This window comes from Eutrigla gurnardus (genome assembly GCF_963514095.1).
Source record: "Eutrigla gurnardus genome assembly, chromosome: 2".
Classification (NCBI taxonomy): Eukaryota; Metazoa; Chordata; class Actinopteri; order Perciformes; family Triglidae; genus Eutrigla; species Eutrigla gurnardus.
The window spans coordinates 26,512,558-26,530,012 of record NC_139916.1 but is presented as its reverse complement, the minus strand read 5'-3'; the positions used below and the strand labels follow the sequence as shown (position 1 = coordinate 26,530,012).

The 17,455-nt window shown below is 43.7% G+C and overlaps 1 protein-coding gene across 2 annotated transcripts in view; it reads right to left on the bottom strand.

Moving 5' to 3' along the window:
* Nucleotides 1-6,442: 6,442 nt before the first annotated feature.
* The window catches only part of cand2 (cullin-associated and neddylation-dissociated 2 (putative)), a 31,532-nt gene continuing 20,519 nt past the window's right edge, over nucleotides 6,443-17,455 (bottom strand). Inside the window, exons 16-24 of one of the 2 annotated variants that reach the window (XM_084024064.1) lie at nucleotides 13,722-13,875; nucleotides 13,297-13,437; nucleotides 12,609-12,748; nucleotides 12,273-12,448; nucleotides 10,533-10,628; nucleotides 9,756-9,925; nucleotides 9,513-9,677; nucleotides 8,285-8,392; nucleotides 6,443-7,126 (exon numbers count right to left, since the gene is read on the bottom strand). In XM_084024064.1, the coding sequence (XP_083880190.1) occupies nucleotides 6,896-7,126; nucleotides 8,285-8,392; nucleotides 9,513-9,677; nucleotides 9,756-9,925; nucleotides 10,533-10,628; nucleotides 12,273-12,448; nucleotides 12,609-12,748; nucleotides 13,297-13,437; nucleotides 13,722-13,875 (1,381 nt within the window). In that variant the 3' untranslated portion in view covers nucleotides 6,443-6,895. The remainder of the gene's footprint in view (nucleotides 7,127-8,284; nucleotides 8,393-9,512; nucleotides 9,678-9,755; nucleotides 9,926-10,532; nucleotides 10,629-12,272; nucleotides 12,449-12,608; nucleotides 12,749-13,296; nucleotides 13,438-13,721; nucleotides 13,876-17,455) is intronic. The other variant, XM_084024065.1, reaches the window with a different exon arrangement.

The window sequence follows — 17,455 nt, the reverse complement described above, 5'->3', positions numbered from 1 at the left end:
GCTTCAGTGTTGCACTAGCATCACTACTGTTTTGCACCTTGGGAGGCCAGCTCAAATTCAGTGGCAAGAAAAAGTATGTGAACCTTTTGGAATTTCATTGCTTTCTGAAGAAAATGTGTCATAAAATGTGATCTTCATCTTCATCTAAGTCAAACATAATGTGTCTAAAATCATACCACCAAAAAAATCCGATCTTTCATGTCTTTATTGAACACACACATTCAACATTCAAAATGGCAGTGGAAAAATGTAATTGACACTGGTTGACCCCCCCTTGGCAGCAATAACCTCAACCAGGCGCTTCCTGTAGCTGTGGATCAGACCTGCACATTGTTGAGGAGGAATTTTAGCCCATTCTTCCTGCAGAACTGCTTTAGCTCTGTCACATTCTTTGGACGACTCATGTGTATGGCCCTCTTCAAGTCAATCCTAGCATCTCTATGGGGTTGAGGTCTGGGCTCTGACTTGGCCACTCCAAAAGGCGGATTTTGTTTATGAAGCCATTCTGTTGTGGACTTGCTCCAGTGTTTTTGGTTGTTTCCTGTTGCATCACCCGCCTTCTACACATTTTCAGCTGACGTACAGAAAGTCTCACATTATCCTGAAGATCCTTGTCTGATATACTTGGGAATTCATCTTCCCCTCAATGATTCCAAGCTGGCCAGGCCCTGATGCAGCAAAGCAGGCCCAAATCATGATTTTTCCTCCACCATACTTTACGGTTGGGATGATGTTTTCATGATATGCCGTGCCCTTTCTATGCCATATGTAGCGCCGTGTGTTTTTTCCAAATAGTTCAATCTTAGTTTCATCAGTCCACAAAACATTTTGCCAATACCGCTGTGGAGTGTCAATGTGCTCTTTTGCAAATTTCAGGCATGCAGCAATGTTCTTTTTAGTAAGCAGTGGCTTCCTTTGTGGTGTCCTGCTGTAGATACACTATACTATTAGTTTATGACTATTATTATTATTAATAATAATACTGTTAAATATAATATAATAAATATTTTCCAAATAGTGCTTCGGTAGAAGTGGGTCACTATTCCTCAGCCTTCCTTGGTGTTTTGGTTTTGACATTTGCGCACACACTGACAAACTCGCCAGCTGAGGGGGGGTAGGCATGGGAGACGAGCAGAAGTTTGCCTTTCACAGTTGTTTTGAAGCCTCAAGCTAATCAGATTTTCGTTGCTTGAATACGTCACACGGCCGGCGGCTCCATATCGGTCTCTCTGATTCCACAAAGCTGGGATGCTTTGTAAAGAGACACCATTGTGGCGTTACGGCGCAAAGCAAAGCGGCATCTTTGACTTTCCTTTCCATGACCACGCCGCAATATTCTATGTAAAAAGGCCCAATTTGTCACTTGGTGGGGGCTGTTGTGGCAAGTACTAGTGGTTAAAGTCGGTCCAGTGTTTGGCTTAATACCAAACCGGTTTTAAAAGTTTTAAACTGAGCAAAACCTATCAGTAACATGCCCTGGTCGAGTCGATGACTCAAGTGATGGAACATTTCTGTTGTGCTTCCTCTCTTTTTTCAACGGTATTTCAATTACGTTTTGTTTTCGTCAGCATCTTTTTTTTTCTAAAAAAAAAGCTTTCACACCCACAGCGGCAACTTCTTTGACATTTGAGTCATTTCCTCTATCAAGGTTAGACCAGGCCCTCATGTTAACGCTTAAACCTGCTAAATAGGACAACACCAACCCAACCTCCACTGTTTGGACTGAACACACGGGAAGGATGCAAACACTGCCTTACTGTGATTGGCTGGTTGTAGTGTTGGGTGCATCAATTCATATACTGAACATGCAGATTAGATTGGTTTTGCATTATCCCTGATCAATTTTCTTATTTTCATATCAATCATGTCCGTGCGGTTAATTTAGTTAACTACGTCTTTTTAGTTCAATTAGAGGCCCCTAACAGTTTTTCTAAAGCTGGCATCCAAGTGAAGAGTGAAGAACCATCCAAACCCTGGAATGGCTCCTCGGCTCTGTGAAGAAAACAACCTGCATACTGCAAAACTAACAGCAATTGATATATTGTAATAATAAGTCACCTTTTTTCAATACCATTTCATACAGTTTAGCTGTAATAGATAATAGAATTACCATTCTAATAAAAAATAAATACATACTTTCGTTTTTTAATTGAAGATAAATAAAGAGAAATAGAGATACTGCACGCATAGGGTACACATAGCCTACTTGGATAAATTGCACCCCGGGTGTTTACCAGAGCAAACCAAGACTGAGGCTCCTCAGCGGTATTGAACTGACGTCACCTACCGTTCCAACAGAACCAACTAATATACATATTAATACATTTCAATTACTGAAAAAAAATTATAAATTCCACAGTCTTGAGTTGAAAATAATTGATCTAATTCCTCAGTTGTGCCAGCAGACCTTAGCTAACACTAAGCTAACGTCTTGGTTAAGCTAGCCCAAAACAAACAAAGGAAATTTCCCACCAGAATTCTTCATCAAAACTAGAGACGGTATGGCTCTGCTGATGCAGGAACAGTTGGCGGCGATGGCTCCGCCAACACAGAAACGGGCAACGAGCAGTCCCCCAGAAGGACGCTGTGGAAGACACTAGTAGAAGTAGCAGTGGCTCCTCTCCCCAGTTCCTCTGCTAAACACAGCTTGAGACAAGCCCTGCTTTCCCTTTCTGAGTCGAACCATTTGCCAGAACTTCCTTGAGGTCAACTTCTCTATCATCTCCCGACCTCCTCACACCAGTGTTTTTGCTTCAATAACTGCTCTTCTGGCCAAACAGTCAGATGTCTCCCAGAAGGAGATCCCTGGGCCAGCTTGAAAGGCCTCCTTCAGTTTGAAAGCTTTCTTCAACGCTGGTATAGCAGATTCTTTGGTTGCTACCATGACAGGCACTGATTACCATCTGACCACCAACCAACTCCTAGCAGCCGCTTCCACAGTGGAGGTTTTAAACATGGTTCTCATGGCACCCCACCCAACGCCTGTCTCTGTGCGTAGTAGCCTCACAATGCTTTTTCAGGCTGTGCCCGGAAGGTCCTCTTGAGCCCAGGTCCAGCCACCAGACACTTGTTGGCAAGCTCCCCTCCCAGGTCTGGCTCCAGGAGGGGGCACAGGTCTACCTGATCTGGGCAAGGTAACGCAGCCTTTTGTTGTGCCTTTCCATCAAGGTTTCATGAATCAGGACCACTTTGCCTTGGGAAATCCTACCAGCAGCTATTGCCCCTGACAACAAAGCCCCTAGGGTCACTGGGGTGCACAAACCCCACCACCATGTTAAGGTGGGGATTTGTTAAAGCTAAATCAATTGAATGTATTATCATCAGATAGTGGAATTAATTGTATCTGCATTTGCTTTGAAGTATTTTCATACTTGATTGCTCCCATCTTTTTAAATAATGCTTATCATATTGCTAATGAGTCATGCACATTGTTATGTGTAAGCTTTATGTTGTGATTTTAAATGTATTCATTTCTGTCAAGGCTAAATATAAAATTTTGTGTATGGCAGTTAATCTGTCATCGTATTTTCATTATTGCATTTTGTGAAATCTTTCAAAATGTGTTAAATACATTATATCTCAAATTAAGACATTTTTACAAAATATAATTATGCTTAATGACAGTTTAAGCGTTGATGACACTTAATACTTTTTCAAAACCCTTCGACATTTCCTTTCTGAGTAAGAGATGAAGGTGTTTGACGTTGACGTTCATGTTGTAATAAGATGGAATGACAAAGCAGAGGATGTGGCAGCATACAAGCTGCACTGAGATATCTCAAAGTATTGCAACACCCTTTATTTCACGTGAACTCAACTAAACCCAATTCTGACAGTGAAGAACACAAAATGGACAATGAGAAACCATTTAAAGAGTAATGAAACCACAGACTTTTGGCTGAAGTGCCTCTAGCCTGAAAATGCATCTAGAATTTAAACACAGGCACAGGCCTTTTCTCTCTTTACTGTGGACATGAAATTAAACCATCAGAACATTACAAAATCTGGTTAATCTGGTGAATCAGTGGACTGTGTGTGTGTCATTTGTGCCAAAAGTTCTGGGGGTTTTCGCAAGGTTTCATCCATCATGGCTGAACTCACCACTATTAGAGTTTACATGTTGAAGTCCCAGATACACCAGGAAACTAAACACCTTCCTGTCTGACTTCATAACATCATCCAGAGGTGCTCAGTGAATTTCACCAATCCACTGTATCTAATAAGACATACATCGGCTGGTTTACTACAGCTGGATGAACCCAAAATTACAATTTTGTTGTGAATTAATAGCCATAAACATATAAAAAGGATGCTGAAATAACTACATAATGATGGTGATCAGTAAAAAGTCTGAAGTCATACTTTCTTAGGTCTGTCTGCAAGACGACAAGCAAACAACTTTTAAAATGCTTGTTTTCTGAAAGGAGTCTGGGTCAATTGGTGCTAGGCTATGCAAAAATTGTAGCTGCACGATCAACACTCTAAATAAGGTCATCTAGATATAAATATAGCAGTGACCTTGTTGTTTGGACCATAAACAGTCTCTGGTTTCTGGACTAATATGAGCTACTATCGTAGACCTCTGGGGGACCACATTCCTCCATTTAGGATTCAGCAACGTTGGGACAACAGGAGGAGAACCTTAACGCTGATAGGCTTAAAAGACACAGCATGTGACCAAAGCTGCCATCACCTGGTTCCAGATCAGCCCAATAGCAACATTTTATGTCAACAGCCTGGTTTCAACCAGAAGAGGGCAGCTATGTATATTTATAACACATTATCCATCCATCCATTATCAATCACTGCTTATCCCACATTTAAACCCGGGCCTCTCTTCCTGTGAGTCTACTATAACTCAATATGTACTGTAGAATTCTAATTCCATCCATCCATCGTCTACCGCTTCTCCTGTATTCAGGATCGCGGGGGGCTGGAGCCGATCCCAGCTGTCATTGGACGAAGGGTTCACCCTGGACAGGTAACCAGTCTATCACAGGGCTGACATGTACAGACAGACAGGTAACCAGTCTATCACAGGGCTGACATGTAGAGACAGACAGGTAACCAGTCTATCACAGGGCTGACATGTAGAGACAGACAGGTAACCAGTCTATCACAGGGCTGACATGTAGAGACAGACAGGTAACCAGTCTATCACAGGGCCGACATGTAGAGACAGACAGGTAACCAGTCTATCACAGGGCCGACATGTAGAGACAGACAGGTAACCAGTCTATCACAGGGAGACATGTAGAGACAGACAGGTTACCAGTCTATCACAGGGCCGACATGTAGAGACAGACAGGTAACCAGTCTATCACAGGGCCCACATGTAGAGACAGACAGGTAACCAGTCTATCACAGGGCCGACATGTAGAGACAGACAGGTAACCAGTCTATCACAGGGCTGACATGTAGAGACAGACAGGTAACCAGTCTATCACAGGGCTGACATGTAGAGACAGACAGGTAACCAGTTTATCACAGGGCTGACATGTAGAGACAGACAGGTAACCAGTCTATCACAGGGCTGACATGTAGAGACAGACAGGTAACCAGTCTATCACAGGGCCGACATGTAGAGACAGACAGGTAACCAGTCTATCACAGGGCCGACATGTAGAGACAGACAGGAAACCAGTTTATCACAGGGCCGACATGTAGAGACAGACAGGTAACCAGTCTATCACAGGGCCGACATGTAGAGACAGACAGGTAACCAGTCTATCACAGGGCCGACATGTAGAGACAGACAGGTAACCAGTCTATCACAGGGCCGACATGTAGAGACAGACAGGTAACCAGTCTATCACAGGGCTGACATGTAGAGACAGACAGGTAACCAGTCTATCACAGGGCCGACATGTAGAGACAGACAGGTAACCAGTCTATCACAGGGAGACATGTAGAGACAGACAGGTAACCAGTCTATCACAGGGCCGACATGTAGAGACAGACAGGTAACCAGTCTATCACAGGGCTGACATGTAGAGACAGACAGGTAACCAGTCTATCACCGGGCCGACATGTAGAGACAGACAGGTAACCAGTCTATCACAGGGCCGACATGTAGAGACAGACAGGTAACCAGTCTATCACAGGGCTGACATGTAGAGACAGACAGGTAACCAGTCTATCACAGGGCTGACATGTAGAGACAGACAGGTAACCAGTCTATCACAGGGCTGACATGTAGAGACAGACAGGTAACCAGTCTATCACAGGGAGACATGTAGAGACAGACAGGTAACCAGTCTATCACAGGGAGACATGTAGAGACAGACAGGTAACCAGTATATCAGGCCGACATGTAGAGACAGACAGGTAACCAGTCTATCACAGGGCCGACATGTAGAGACAGACAGGTCCCACGAGAACATGCAAACTGCACACAGAAGGAACCCAAACACGAACTGGGAATCAAACCCGGGAGGCGACAGTGCTACCCACTATACCACCGTGTAGCCCAGAATTTAAATATTTTGCAGATAAATGTCAAGATTTGGACCTCAAGCAAACAACAACACTCCTAGATACCCAGATGCACTGGTTTTCAGCTGACTAAAGTGGTTTGGGTTTACTCTTTAAGTTAAAGCAGCAGTGTGTAGGATTCAGTGACATCTAGTGGTGAGGCAGCAGATTACAACCAACTGAATAAGTCTCTCAAACTACAGTGACCTTTAGGCAACAATATGAACGCTTCCTCATCATGGCGTTGTTGAGTATTGAATGTTATATTACATTATTGCTAACAGATCCCTCTAAATGCTACACACTGGACCTTAAATGTATTTTTGCCGGAGAGGGAATTCATCTTAAAAAGTTCTCACAATAGAGGTGTGATTGTGTACGCCGTTAGAACAGCACTGTTTAATACAACCATCATCCATGTCTAGCTCATATCCATGCTCTCTGCAGGCCCCGGGCCCCCTCCCTCCCCCCCCTGGACGCTCTGGTAGATGGACGCCATGTCAGCGTTGGTTCTGATCTGGTTGGCGAAGTCGGCCATGCTGGGGCTCCTCTCCACCTCTGGCACGGCCAGCAGGGCGGCGACAGCGCGCATGGCTGAGCGCCGCAGCTCCTCCTGCTTCTCGAACTCCTGCTTCACAGAACCAGCCTTCACCTGCAGGAGGAATTCAGTGTTGATCCAATAAATACTGCGCACTGCTCATCAGTTATGATAACATTCTATCTATCAACCACATATATAAAAGATAGATAAGTCCCGCCTGTTCCTGTCTACCACACGGGGCCTTATTCAGGAAGAAATATGTACGACAGTCAAAGGGGAGGGAAATATACTTGTTTTATCCCGTTTGAATTGTACCATGAGTTACACATATGATGTTTGCCAATTTAAAGATCCTTTTTCAAGTCCAGAAAGTCTTACCGTTGACTACCTTACATATATTTTCATAAATAAGTTCCCATGGTGGTCCACAGGAAGGGGCGGGACTTAGCCTCTCTATGCGGTTTACAATAGGCTCGTTAGATGTCATAATAATAATAATGACAATAATAGAGGTTATTTATACAGCCCTGATCAAAACGAGCAATTAGCCTACAGCTGCTTTAGAAGCAGACATAGAACGCCAGATACACATTTAATAGATTATAACTGTCAAACTGTACTTATGTACAGTATATTCTGATACTACTACCTCAATACTACATACTACTACTACCTCAAAAATAGATATACACTACTATACTGTGTATTTTTTATATACATACATTATGTTCATTGACTTTATTTATGTGTCTAGGTCACATTACTATGTCTATAGGTCCTTTATATATTCATGAGCAAGTGTTTCTTTCTTTCTTTCCTGACTCTGCAACTGCAGCTGTACAATAATTACTATTCATCTAAGCTGATGAATTTGTAGATGGTTAACAAAGGACAGTTTGTATTATATAAACTATTTATTTCACATTAAAAGAAAGCTAAATAAAAAACTATACAAGACATTTTATTTATTTAATGAGTGGTATACGAAAAGCCTGCTGGACCTGTAATGTCAATTGCTCTCTGCAAAATAAGAACATGCACACTTCTGGAAGTATTTGAAGTATGTTTTGATTTAAAAAATTGTTATTCCTATTTATTTGATCTGATTGATTTCCTGGTATTTACTTCCTTTGTGCTCATGTCTTTTCCCTTTATTCTCATTCTATCTGCCTTGTTTGGTTTTATTTTCTTCTGTGAAGCAGTTTGCAACATTGTTAAGGAAAGTGTGATATAAATAAAGTTAATTATGATGATAAAGAGAGCTGGTACCTTGGCAGTGCAGGTAGCTTTCAGTGGCTCTATCAGTCGGTCCAGTCGTTGGAGAACAGCTGCAGGACACAGAGAGGCCAGTCTGGCTAGCATCAGGAACGTTAGCATCTACACACACACACACACACACACACACACACACACACACACTCACACACAGTGTGTAGGAGCCAATTAGTGCCCAGACTTATAAGCAGGAAGCAACTTTGTCTCGTCCGGTGTCCAACCTGGACGGTGAACAGAATATTAGAAATATTAATAGTTTTCAATGTAAAACTTTGTGTTGGGCTTTAATTTGAACAAATTTGAATTTGGTGTTTAATTAGGTCAAATGTCAAGGTCACTGTGTTCTCACCAAACATGTTTTTGGCCATTACTCAAGAATTCATATGTTAATCATGGCAATTTCCCAGAAATGTCTAATAGGATGAAATGATGAAGTGATGACATTTTACAGACATGGCAGAAAATGAAAGTTTGCTGGTTGGCGGAGGGATACAACTGTGAGACGGTCATTCTAGCAAATTCCTACTTCTTTGTGGTCTTAACTCACATGCATATATTTACATCTTTACTTATGTTTAAAGCCCCAGTCGGCAACATTTTTTAGATCATATTCACTGATTCACACTATGCTCCAATACAACAACATAAATCATCCGGTTTTAGAAAAAAAAAAACACGCCCCTTTTATTTGTTTTGCAAAGATCGACAGCGCCCGGATCATCCTGTCCAATCAGCACGCAGGGCTGTGTTCGTGCACACACAGAGCCCCTCCCCCCTCAGGCTCGGTCCAATATCACAGGCACACGCGTTGCGTTGAATTGTTTGGAAGTTGCAACAATTCCTCGGTTAAAACCCGAAACGAGGAGGTCCAAAACAACCAAGGAAAAGAAAACACTGGTGGAAAAGAAGGAAAAAAAGAAAGATTGCGACGGGGCCCGTGATAAAACCAGAGTCAACATATAGACCCACGTTTCAAAGGTGCCGTGATCTAAGGGATTTCAAAGGGCACGAAGTCGAGGGGAAGGAGCTCGGTGGTCGTGGGGGAGGAGCGTGAGAGTTGGAAACATTCAAAATCTGACAGAGTGCCCTCGATCTGCCGGACTTACCGACTGGGACTTTAATGTTTTATCATTACACCATTCACATAGTGCTTATGGCTGCAAATTCCATGTAAGTTTCCTCCTAGAATGAAATATGCTTTTCTCCAGTGTTCTGCACCCACCCTGATGTCGTAGTGGTCTTTTAGTCCTTCCTCCACATGGTCCAGGAAGTGCAGGACATTCAGCCCCTCCAGGCAGCTGTCCAGCAGAGTGTACATACACTCGAACGCTGCTTTACGGACATCCAGCCCGTCATCCACGGTGTGTTTGAACGGACCCATCTCCACCTGCAGGAAACACACACACACAACCATCAAGGGATGAGCTTCAGAACGATTTCCAGCTTCCCAAACCAGCCGACCCACTTCTCTGATGAGGTCCTTCCTGATCTGGGTCTCCTTGTAGAGGTGAGGCAGCACCGTTGCTAGGAGACCCCGGATCAGAGATGGTTTGTTGTGAGCTGCAGAGTTGAACATCACCAGAGAGACACGGCGCACGTTGATGTCCTCGTCCTGCAGGGTCTTCAGGAAGTCGCCTGTCAGACACAGAGGTCGTTGTTTTAATAGAAAGTTGAATGTCTGAAGGGAGTGGATCTGGTTGGCTGGGCTGAGGCCAGGACAGAACCTGGTCTAGATTTGAGGTGCATCTTAAAAAAAAGAAGCCTTTTCTGAAGCCGTCTGACTACGCACGCAAAGGACGTGCGTAGTCGTTTTTATTATTATTCTCCGAAAACGAGAGGGCATACAGACAAACTATAAACTGTGAAATGCCAAACTCGTAATCATGGATGTACTTTATTATCTGGATACAAGTAAAGAAAGGAGTCAAGTATTAAATCAATTACTATAATGAACAAAAGTGGAATACAATTTGATTTGGGAAAACATTTACTCTTATGTAAATTTTTTATTGTTATTTAATGCCATGAAATCTCTAGATTCATTTTATTCACTTTCATAACATATGCCTTTCAGCACATGTAGATCCATCCTTTAGAACCAGGTCTGGGTTCAACTTTAACAATAAAACGATGTTTATTTGGTATAGCACCTTTCATAGAACATGATGCCCAACGTGCCTCAAAATATTATGTTAAAAAACTGTCAAAACAGTAGAAGTGAAAGTAAGGAGTGTCTCTGTACCGATGCAGTCTTTCAGCAGTGAGTCTATGGGAGCAGGTTGGTCAACAATAGTGAACTTGATCGCCGTCACCACGGTGCTGCGAGCCAGAGGAGAGCCTGGGACCGGAAGACATTTCATTTACTCTTTTATTGTTAGAAATGAGAGGAATATGAGCATCATCACAAAAACACAGTGTTACACGGATGGAAGGCTTCATTTAAATGTTATTGAAGTAGAGAACCGGCAGCGTTAAGGATCATGTGACCAGTATTTCTAGTAGATTCAGGCCGATACTGATGACTATACCTGTTAAATGTTAAGAGTTTTTATCAAGGTGTTGTTTCATTGTTAATTATATTTGTATTTATTTAATTAATGCCTGTAGTCTCTGGGTAGGAAAATGAACACTGGAACACTAATTATTTCATCAAAACATTAATAATCACAAAAAAACTAATTAGACTCAGATTAAAGGCACAGAGGAAGAAAAGACCATGAAATAAACTAGAAAAGCAATGTCTGAAGTGATTGTGGTATGCGTGCCGGGATGCTTTAAAACTGACACTATGGGCCCTAGTTTCGTAGACTAGGCGTAGTCAGCACTCGCCGACGGGGTGTGTCCGCCTGGACTTTGCAAGTTTCGTGCACCGCGCAGGCTCGCGCAGGCACGCCTCCCGTCTCGCCCACCCGTGCAAGTGGGAAAGAGGGAGGAGAAGAAGGCGTGAGTGGGAGACGAGGAGGAGACGAGGCGTGGACTGGGATTAATACAGCCGATTCAGATCTTCACCAATCAAATGAGCTCCTCTCCTCTCCTTTAATGCGTTAGGGGAGGTTCAGTGCAAGTTCCGTCATTTGACAACCCGATGACAGAAGCAGCGCCGCCGCTCCCACCACGCGCATCACGCGCTGTGCGTGCGTATCATAATAATAACAATGCCCATATTATAAAAAACAGGAGAGAGAGAGGGAGATGTTTTGGTCCGAGAGGCTGAGTTTCCGTTACGCGTGACGGGACAATCTATATAGATATAAATTCACGTGTTGATTCAATTAGTTGCATTAAATAGTGTTTGTTGTGATTATTTATTGCATTTAAATGTGCCTGGAACTGTGGAAACCTGCCTGTGAGGTCTCGGTGACGTGTGCGCACTGCGCGCCGTCAGCCAAACTTCCACTCCGCCAGCTGTGATTCGCCTTGAATGAATGGACTTTATTTGCGCCTTGCGCCGAGAGTAGACCAGGTTGGAGCTGGCGGGCTTTCGGCGAAGTCTCGGCAAGGCTTTTTGCCACGAAACTTCCGCTGCACCAAGCTGAATCTGTGACGCCTCCCCCTGCTGCGCCGCCACACCCATCTTGGCGCAGGCGATCCACCAAACTGCCAAACTGACCGTGCGCAAGGCTGCGCGGGTCGAAACTTGCCACCCTGCGCTGCACCACGAAACTAGGGCCCTTTAAGTTGTTTCAACTGGAATTAAATAAGTATTTCAAATGATAAATCATATTTATGTATCTGTTCAGTAGCCACAATGTCATTGTGAATTGAAAATCAGTAAAAGCTGCAGCACACACCTTTAGTGTAACAGAGTATTTTTACAGCCTGGTATTTACTGTAGAAGAGTCTGTGAATACTTCCTCCACCACTTTATATATCCGTTTTTTCGGACAGAAGAATGAACGAATGATGTCATTAATATCTCACTCAGTGAATCCATCAAACACACACGCACACACACATGCGTTTCCCTCTTCAAACCTCGTACCAGCTCTAAGCTGCTGTCTCAGTCGTGGTAACAGCTGGCCGGCATTGATGAAGGTCAGCTTCCCCAGACATTCAGCCACCAGGTTCCTGGTTCCCTCCTCCTGACACTCACAGTTCTGGATCAGCAAAGTCCAGATAGACTCCACGTGGGGGGAGAGACTGGAGGCTGGACAGGCACTGGAGGAGGAGGAGGAGGAGTCAAAGAAGAAGAAGAAGTTCTATGTGTTACATCCTGGTACCAAACACACGTTTTAACTATGATAACATGACGCTCTCTGGTGCGGCTAAAATGCAGAAAGATGTGAGGAGAAGAGGAGCAGGGAAGAGAAATACAAACCTGATGACCTCTTTGAGGGAGTGCAGCAGCAGGTATTGTCTCCTCGGCTGGCAGGAGATCTCCTTCAGCAGGAAGGGCAGGTAGTCGTGGAGGCTGCCGACCGCCATGCTGCCTAAAGCGCAGGACGCCGCCGTCTTCAACTGAAACCACAAACTCTGTTTGTCAATGAGATGTTACGCCCTCTCAATTCACTAATTTACTTTTAGGTGATGTAAATCTTTTCATTTGACCCATGAAATTAATTTAATAAATATTTAATATTATGAGAAATTATATACTTTTTTAGATCTTTTGTGATTGATGTGATGATGTATCAGTTCTTTCAGCAAACCCACAACAACACACATGAAGTGTGAATAAATCAACTGAGTGAGCTGTGATTTAGACTGTGAAATCCACCAAGACCTCTGGATGATGTTATCAGTCAGACAGGACGGAGCAGCAATATTGGTGATTTCAGCCATGATGGATGAAACCTGGTTGGTGTCTATGTGGAGGAAAGCTCCATCGAACTTGTGCGAGGCGAAAAAAAATTTTGCGTTTGGTGTGAACACGACATAACTCTTATTTCCCGTCAAAAGCTCCAGGAATAGTTCATAGTTCATGATCATCATATTGTTTTTTCAACCATTTATTTCACTATTTTAAATAATGAATATTTGCAGTGTGGGAGTTGTCTATGTCTCACCTCCTCATTGGTGGAGGAGATGGCCTCCAGGATGACTCCCTGCACCTCCTTACTGGCTCCAAGGCTACCGCTCCTCCCCACCTCCCCCAGACACAACAGAGACAGGACTCGAGCAGACTCTGGAGAACCAGGATTCCTCACCTGAGGAGAGGAGACGAGAGGAGGAGGAGGTTAGAGACAAGATAGGAGACGTTAGGAGGAGGAGGTTAGAGACAAGAGAGGAGACGAGAGGAGGAGGAGGTTAGAGACAAGAAAGGAGACGAGAGGAGGAGGAGGTTAGAGACAAGAGGGGAAACGAGTGGAGGAGGAGGTTAGAGACAAGAGGGGAAACGAGCGGAGGAGGAGGTTAGAGACAAAAGAGGAGGCATACAGTGAAAGTGATCCAGGTAATGTTGCCCATCGTCTGTGTCCAAACTCCCACTCACCTCCTGCAGGAGTCCAGCCACAGTGGCCGGTGTTTCTGAGGGACAGGAGGAGGACAGAGCAGCCACACAGCGAGCTACAGACTGGTACGACTGTCTGTGGATGATGGTGGACTGGGAGCTGTGGAACGGATCTGTGAGAGACTTCAGCAACTGACTGGGAGGAGGAGGAGGAGGAGTAGAGGAGGGGTAGGGTGAGAGCAGGAGCGGAGAGGAGTAAAGGAGGAAGAGGAGAGGAGCAAGAAACTTGTTACTAGAAACGTGTCATAGAAACGTGTCATAGAAACCTGTCACTAGAAACCCGTCTCTAGAAACCCGTCACTAGAAACATGTCACTAGAAACCCGTCACTAGAAACATGTCACTAGAAACCCGTCACTAGAAACGTGTCATAGAAACGTGTCATAGAAACCTGTCACTAGAAACCCGTCACTAGAAACGTGTCATAGAAACGTGTCATAGAAACCTGTCACTAGAAACCCGTCACTAGAAACGTGTCATAGAAACGTGTCATAGAAACCTGTCACTAGAAACCCGTCACTAGAAACCGGTCACTAGAAACGTGTCACTAGAAACCCGTCACTAGAAACGTGTCACTAGAAACGTGTCACTAGAAACCCGTCACTAGAAACCCGTCACTAGAAACGTGTCATAGAAACGTGTCATAGAAACCTGTCACTAGAAACCCGTCACTAGAAACCGGTCACTAGAAACGTGTCACTAGAAACCCGTCACTAGAAACGTGTCACTAGAAACGTGTCACTAGAAACCCGTCACTAGAAACCCGTCACTAGAAACGTGTCACTAGAAACGTGTCATAGAAACCTGTCACTAGAAACCCGTCTCTAGAAACCCGTCACTAGAAACATGTCACTAGAAACATGTCACTAGAAACATGTCACTAGAAACGTGTCATAGAAACCTGTCATTAGAAACCCGTCACTAGAAACCCGTCACTAGAAACGTGTCACTAGAAACCCGTCACTAGAAACCCGTCACTAGAAACCCGTCACTAGAAACGTATCATAGAAACGTGTCACTAGAAACGTGTCATAGAAACCCGTCACTAGAAACGTATCATAGAAACGTGTCACTAGAAACGTGTCACTAGAAACGTGTCACTAGAAACGTGTCACTAGAAACCCGTCACTAGAAACGTATCATAGAAACGTGTCATAGAAACGTGTCACTAGAAACGTGTCACTAGAAACGTATCATAGAAACGTGTCACTAGAAACGTGTCATAGAAACATGTCACTAGAAACATGTCATAGAAACGTGTCATAGAAAATGTCACTAGAAACGTGTCATAGAAACGTGTCACTAGAAACGTGTCATAGAAACGTGTCATAGAAACGTGTCACTAGAAACGTGTCACTAGAAACATGTCACTAGAAACGTGTCATAGAAACGTGTCATAGAAACCTGTCACTAGAAACCCGTCACTAGAAACGTGTCACTAGAAACGTGTCATAGAAACCTGTCACTAGAAACCCGTCACTGGAAACGTGTCACTAGAAACCCGTCACTAGAAACCCGTCACTAGAAACGTGTCATAGAAACGTGTCATAGAAACCTGTCACTAGAAACCTGTCACTAGAAACGTGTCACTAGAAACGTGTTACTAGAAACGTGTCATAGAAACGTGTCATAGAAACCTGTCACTAGAAACCCGTCTCTAGAAACCCGTCACTAGAAACGTGTCACTAGAAACGTGTCATAGAAACCTGTCACTAGAAACCCGTCTCTAGAAACCCGTCACTAGAAACATGTCACTAGAAACCCGTCACTAGAAACGTGTCATAGAAACCTGTCACTAGAAACCCGTCACTAGAAACGTGTCATAGAAACGTGTCATAGAAACCTGTCACTAGAAACCCGTCACTAGAAACGTGTCACTAGAAACCCGTCACTAGAAACGTGTCACTAGAAACATGTCACTAGAAACGTGTCATAGAAACGTGTCATAGAAACCTGTCACTAGAAACCCGTCACTAGAAACGTGTCACTAGAAACCCGTCACTAGAAACGTGTCATAGAAACGTGTCATAGAAACCTGTCACTAGAAACACGTCACTAGAAACGTGTCACTAGAAACGTGTCATAGAAACGTGTCATAGAAACGTGTCATAGAAACGTGTCATAGAAACCTGTCACTAGAAACCCGTCACTAGAAACGTGTCACTAGAAACGTGTCATAGAAACCTGTCACTAGAAACCCGTCTCTAGAAACCCGTCACTAGAAACATGTCACTAGAAACCCGTCACTAGAAACGTGTCATAGAAACCTGTCACTAGAAACCCGTCACTAGAAACGTGTCATAGAAACGTGTCATAGAAACCTGTCACTAGAAACCCGTCACTAGAAACGTGTCACTAGAAACCCGTCACTAGAAACGTGTCACTAGAAACATGTCACTAGAAACATGTCACTAGAAACGTGTCATAGAAACGTGTCATAGAAACCTGTCACTAGAAACCCGTCACTAGAAACGTGTCACTAGAAACCCGTCACTAGAAACCCGTCACTAGAAACGTGTCATAGAAACGTGTCATAGAAACCTGTCACTAGAAACCCGTCACTAGAAACGTGTCACTAGAAACGTGTCAAGGAAACGTGTCATAGAAACCTGTCACTAGAAACCTGTCACTAGAAACGTGTCACTAGAAACGTGTCATAGAAACGTGTCATAGAAACCTGTCACTAGAAACCCGTCACTAGAAACGTGTCATAGAAACCTGTCACTAGAAACCCGTCTCTAGAAACCCGTCACTAGAAACATGTCACTAGAAACGTGTCACTAGAAACGTGTCATAGAAACCTGTCACTAGAAACCCGTCACTAGAAACGTGTCACTAGAAACCCGTCACTAGAAACGTATCATAGAAACGTGTCACTAGAAACGTATCATAGAAACCTGTCACTAGAAACCCGTCACTAGAAACGTGTCATTAGAAACGTATCATAGAAACGTGTCACTAGAAACATGTCACTAGAAACTTATCATAGAAACGTGTCACTAGAAACGTGTCACTAGAAACGTGTCATAGAAACATGTCACTAGAAACGTGTCATAGAAACGTGTCATAGAAAATGTCACTAGAAACGTGTCATAGAAACGTGTCACTAGAAACGTGTCATAGAAACGTGTCATAGAAACGTGTCACTAGAAACGTGTCACTAGAAACATGTCACTAGAAACGTGTCATAGAAACGTGTCATAGAAACCTGTCACTAGAAACCCGTCACTAGAAACGTGTCACTAGAAACCCGTCACTAGAAACGTGTCACTAGAAACGTGTCATAGAAACCTGTCACTAGAAACCCGTCTCTAGAAACCCGTCACTAGAAACCCGTCACTAGAAACGTGTCACTAGAAACGTGTCACTAGAAACGTGTCATAGAAACGTGTCATAGAAACCTGTCACTAGAAACCCGTCACTAGAAACGTGTCACTAGAAACCCGTCACTAGAAACCCGTCACTAGAAACGTGTCATAGAAACGTGTCATAGAAACCTGTCACTAGAAACCTGTCACTAGAAACGTGTCACTAGAAACGTGTTACTAGAAACGTGTCATAGAAACGTGTCATAGAAACCTGTCACTAGAAACCCGTCTCTAGAAACCCGTCACTAGAAACGTGTCACTAGAAACGTGTCATAGAAACCTGTCACTAGAAACCCGTCTCTAGAAACCCGTCACTAGAAACATGTCACTAGAAACCCGTCACTAGAAA